Source organism: Lytechinus pictus, chromosome 7 (genome assembly GCF_037042905.1).
Source record: "Lytechinus pictus isolate F3 Inbred chromosome 7, Lp3.0, whole genome shotgun sequence".
Taxonomy (NCBI): domain Eukaryota; kingdom Metazoa; phylum Echinodermata; class Echinoidea; order Temnopleuroida; family Toxopneustidae; genus Lytechinus; species Lytechinus pictus.
This window is the reverse complement of record NC_087251.1, coordinates 38,640,725-38,646,580: the sequence shown is the minus strand read 5'-3', so window position 1 is coordinate 38,646,580 and position 5,856 is coordinate 38,640,725. Positions and strand designations below refer to the sequence as shown.

General features: G+C 37.1%; 1 protein-coding gene across 1 annotated transcript; it reads right to left on the bottom strand.

The window, feature by feature from the left end:
• Window positions 1–1,410: 1,410 nt before the first annotated feature.
• LOC129265766 (fermitin family homolog 1-like) lies at window positions 1,411–5,592 on the bottom strand. The gene is made up of 2 exons (XM_054903709.2): window positions 5,362–5,592; window positions 1,411–4,991 (listed from the first exon to the last, which is right to left on the bottom strand). Exons 1-2 carry the CDS (start codon window positions 5,567–5,569, stop codon window positions 4,606–4,608), a joined length of 594 nt encoding a protein of 197 aa, XP_054759684.1. The 5' UTR covers window positions 5,570–5,592; the 3' UTR covers window positions 1,411–4,605.
• Window positions 5,593–5,856: the final 264 nt, after the last annotated feature.

Genomic DNA, 5,856 nt, shown 5'->3' with positions numbered 1-5,856 from the left:
ATCAGAATTCTGTTAAATTTGCTGAATATGTAAAGAATTAAGTAATGAATGACAGATGGAAGGATCATTATCAGCAGTATTTCCACACCAAATTTCCTCACAAATTTATTTTTCTATCAAGAATAAATGGGAACATCTTGTGAATAGACTACATCCAGGTGAAGATGGGCATGCTACTTATCTTTTCTTTCAAGAGAAGATTGATTCAAATTATCTATGAGGGGGGAGAGACCCATTTCAACTAAAATATCACTAACTCACTATCTAAACAAAAACATCTGCCCTAGTATAGAATTTCGGGCAGAGGCGACTTCAGTTTTTTTGACAATATGAAGTGATATCTCATTCCGAGATTGCATGAGGAGCCACTGATTTCAATCTCAGAATGGGATTGGTCATTGCCCTCATCTTATCTATCTCCCAGTGGACTGGAATCGTCCAAAACTTATCAGAAGGACCGGTATGATTGATGAAGAACAGAACGCTACGAATAAATCAAAGTCTACAAGAGTCATTCCTTTCTCTTTAAAAACCTACTTGTTATTACAGCAATGCAAACTACATAATGGGCCTGCATTGTAACATATGTACATCAGGGGAAAATTTCATATCTTTTGTATGCAGGGGCTATTTAATCTGCGTCTGTTCATTCAAAATACACTTTGTATTCAGGGAAAGATACAGTTATATGATATACCTCTCATTCTGTGAGAAAAAAAATCTACTTCTGATGTTAATCTAATTTGATATAGAGGGGTGCATAATTGGAACCAATTATTGTCCCAATCCTATTTATTTTCAAGGTCCCTGGTATATAGGATTACATAAAATGAGAACATTAATGAGACTTTAGGTTATTGAAGAAAATAATGAAGTATTGGGGGTCTTATGTTCCCAGCCTGACTATTGACCCATGAAATAAGATATGGTCTGATGGTGATGGTGATGGATATCATGTGATAGGTATCTACAATGATATGAGCTTCACAAATGATAAGGCATTTTGAGCTTTCATTTAATAGAACCCCCCCCCTCCAAAAAAAATGGGAATACAGACAGCCCCCCCCCCCTAATGTATTTCTCAAGTTAGCTACATGCAAGTGGTTTTTTTTTAATCTATTTTGAAAATGATAACTGGTTGTAGAAATGAATGTTTCTTACAATTTTAGAGAATGAATGAGAACAGCTAGCAGCAAATTAACCCCCCCCCCCCTCCACACACATACACCCCAACCCCACCCCTCTCCCTTTCTCCTCCTTTTTTTATCCATCTATTCCCTTCTTCATAACAGGAAATAGGCCTAAAGCATTTATATACTGTTGGAATGAAGTGAAACAGTGACAAATACATGTAACCCCACCCCCCCCCCACCCCTACTCCTCTCTCAATCTTTTTCTATTTCTCTTTATCTCTCTATATATCTCTTTTCCTCTATTTTTATTTCTCCATAAAATGACTCACACCCTCTCCTAACACCAGCCACTCCTTGATCTCTCCATCTGAAATTGGCAGACTGTTTATGAACCACAGGCAAAGTGGGTCCTTAAGATGCATATCAATTAAAAAGACTGGAGGGCAAGCCTATGGGCAGATAAACATAACCAATCGCTTTTCGGTAATCACCTAGCGAGGTCAGGACGAGTCACCGTATCAAGACTTCCAGACAGAACTAATGTACTATTGAGCCCCAATGGATTTCAGATGCAACTGTCAAAAAGCAGCATGGAGACCATGTTAACAAATTTCATGGGAATTTCACAACCAATGATGCTAAAAGCAGAATGTTTATGTTTTTCAAAAATAGGTTTTTCTATTGTTGGCATATTTTCCACGTAAGAAAAAAATGCTGAGTCGATCAGCTTAACTGATATTTTGTAAATTCTCTTTAGAAAGTAATGCCCATATCAAATACCGGTCACAAGTAGTAATAAGCATCTATGGATGTCATAAAAGGTCAGCATTGTATATAGGAGTGACTGTTTGTGATGGCTCCATCATTTCTCAACATCTCAGTGGCAATGATCATCTGGTAAACATCCAAATCTTCAATACACGATGCCATTTGCAGCATAGGGACAGGTCTTTCTTTAAATGCGATAAAGTCCGACTAGAGTATACTGTATTTGATAAGCGACATGTACATGTGTCTGTATCAGAAATGAAATCATGTCCAAGCCATAGTGTTGTAGCTTCCATGATCAGTCACTGAATTAGCTTGAAAACCTGACTGTTAATACTGCTCTTAAATATTTCCTGTACAATAATGTATTTTTTTAATACTTTGATGTAATTCGGGACCGGCGACACTGATAGGCTTATTCTTTTATTACAAATTTTTCAAAAACAATGGGAAAATCACATTATTCTTGATGCAAGTACTAAGACGGCCACTGCAAGGAAACCTTTTAACCATAAATCTCAAATACTTACAAAGTGTGAAAGACTTCATATTCACAAAAGCCAAAACTTCTGTAGTAGATGTACGTGACGAGAGCTGTTATTATCATCTTTATCATCCCAAACTTATTTGTCCTTGTTTATAGACAGCGATAAGGTTCATGATCTAAGCCATGTTCAGAAATGTTTTGACACATTCCAGGTGTTATTTCTGGAGTCCATGGAGGACTTGAGGTTGATTTAAGGTGTAGCCTTTCCACCATCATCTCCAACGAGATCCTAGATCTCACCGATAGTGATACCCCTTTCATAAATTTGTGGATGCGGAATGGGTGCAGACTATTTCAATTCGAGAGACGTTGAGGACCAATCTAGTCTTGACTATTGAGTGCTGCGATTAGTCTTCTGACTAGTCCACACACATCTTGGAATTCATGAATGGGATTCTCAAATAGGCATGCAGACTCTGTGGTCAATTTCCCATGCACCGACTTCCAAGGCACTGCACTGTATGCAAAGTTTATTTCATCAAATATGAATTTTCACTCGCTATTATTACCATCAAAACGATACAGATTATTTCCTTGCTGCACTAGTAAAAAAAATAATGCAGAATTTTTTTTTTTCATTTAATAAATGCATTTTCTGTCTGATTGATTTCATGCTTAAAAACTAAATATTATTAGAGCTAGGATACAAATAAAGAGATTTACTTCAATTGAAATTTCAGTATTTTTACAATGTTTATAAATTTTCATCATTCTCCAGTGAAACGACGGATGCAATTCAGGCCACATTGGAACCTTGCACAAAACCACTCACATGAAAAAGCTCCAGAATTCACAGAGCTCTCCATTCCACCATACACCAACTCTTATTCTCTCCGCACAAACAATCATAATAGCATTATGATACGGTATGTGAAATCTGAGCAGGCTGTTGGGGATACATGTTCTGGGATTTATCAGCAATCTCAGCCAAGTTTACAGTTAGGGACATGACTGCCAACATGTAGGCAAATATGCCCCACTATCAATTCTGATCAAGTGCAAACAATTGCTGTCTGAACAATCTATATAAAGGTCATAATCGTCTAAAATCAAGTATCAAATAATACTTCATGCTATTTTTCACAATATTCAATCGTTCTTTGCATCAATTGGCTTTACATCATTTATTTTTATCAATTGTTCACAAAACCGCTAGTTTAATGGTGTAAATATTTGTTATTTTCATAAATAATGTATTGTCTTATTTACAATTTTAACCCTTTTATCTACCCTGGCTATTATACTCATTATACCCAAGAATAAGAGTACATGACATTGAATCTTTTATTTTCTATTCCTCCATAGAACATAATATATCCTGAATATATTATCAATAAAGAGGAGATTTATGAAAAAAGACTTGAATATTATGAATATATTATTAAGAATCCAAATCTTTATAACTTGAGTTATTAGCAACAAGTGTCTTTGAGAAACGTAGCATTTATAATGAATTCTTCAGAACACCTTCTTTGGGTTCCTACATGTACACCAAGTTCAATACGTGCTGACTGCAATTACCGTAACCCTGCACTATCCAAATTCAACCCAAATGTAACGGTAGAAGTCTCCATGGGCATCCACTGAAAGTGAAGGCCTAAACAAACAGAACAACATTCACAGCAATGAACTTCAACTGCGCCTGTAATGCAGGGGGATTGACCTCCAGATTAACCTATTCCAACATTTCAAATGCTGGGCGTCGCTGCCACAAATTTGGCGAATCTTTCAACGGCTTTATAAAGTTTCATAACTGGTTGACAGAAACAAGGAGTATGGAGCTCTCCGTGCATGATTCCCTCTGAAGGCTTTAAGTCAGGTACACGTATAAAAGCCGGGATAAAAAACAGTGCCATGTTCTTTGGGTATGGGCAAGGTCTCTGACTTTCCCAAATGGGGCTTCAGTCATTTTCAATCTCTCTAAAGATATTTCTGACTTTTTGGGGAGAAGCACATAATTTTATCTAAAGCAGCTGCCAATATGTCTTGACGCTCAAGGAATTTTCTTCTTCATAAATGTTTACACCAAATATGACCTATATCATGAAACTTGATAAGATATTCAAGCTCGAAAGGTCAGAGGTTAACAAAGACTTTATGATAAGAAGTGCTAGTCTATCATCCAGACATTCCCCAAACTGCATTACCCACAGGTACTTACCCTGCATTGATAGAGGCCTTCTCTCTGTAAGATGATGGCCTGATAAGGCCTTCGAAGGCCTCACCACTGGGCCTCTGTGGACTGTTCACTAGCGATGTATTCAAGTTCTCAATGCTTCCAGAGTAGTTGGATCCAGAGCTGTAGCCAGGGTTCCCGTTCTGTCCGGGTGTCCTGTAGTTCCCTGGTGAAGGTCTCCTTGTGGGAGTTGTAGGTCCGATACCGTCCATGCTTCCTATTGATGCTGCCTCATTGCTGTTGCTGGATGCCATTGAATCACGGTCCCCGCGTTCTTTCTTCTTACGCGTCCCGGCAGATTTCCCATTTTGCTTGGAACTCTTCTTCGGTTTGCGCAGAAATGACAGTTCTTCAGAATGATTGATACCTGCGGCAATTAATGTAATATTTAAGTGGTTAATTGTACAAGGTCAAAACTTAAAGGAAAACGAGGTCAACTTTCAGAACTACTTCAAGAAAAAAGAAAACACTTCATTAACGGAACTTAAATCAATCTAAGGCCATCAAAGGCCACGGCCATGGATGCCATGGTGACTGGCCTTTAAGCCCCTGTCACTGACCTTCAATATTTGTTGCACCCTATAGGAATGTGGCCTAAAATATCAAACTACAAGGCCTCCATTAATGTCCTTCACAATTTTCTCCATATTAGCAACTTAAAAAGAAATATATTTTAAAAATCAAATAGCAACTTCTAAAAAATTCTAAAAAGTCAATCAAAATCTACTATTCCTCACCTAATTCTATGCAGACTTCTTTGACAGCATAGACAACATTTTTGGAGAAGTTGACGCTACGGTCAATGAGTTGCATATCAGGGAGCTGTAGCCTCAGAGTCTTGTGGCAAGGGGTGAAGTGTAGTCTGGTCCCAGCCTGGACACCATAGTTGTTGAGGGTCAATCTGGTCTTCTGCAGCCACATCTTCTTATCCTCCCACCAGACCATGTGGTCTGACCAGTCAATTTGTACACCTGTAGAGCAAGAATGATGATGATAATAATATAATAATGATAATACTAATATTAATAATAACAATAATAACAATAATAATAATGATAATAATATTAATATCAAAAGTAACAATAATAACAATAATAATAAAAATGATAATAATAATAACAATAATAATATGATATTCCACTTTCATAAAAGTCTGAATGTCTCTCTAGAGCGCTTTAAAGATACATCATTCTTTAGAATATAAATAGTGGATGTAACTGATGAACGTCATC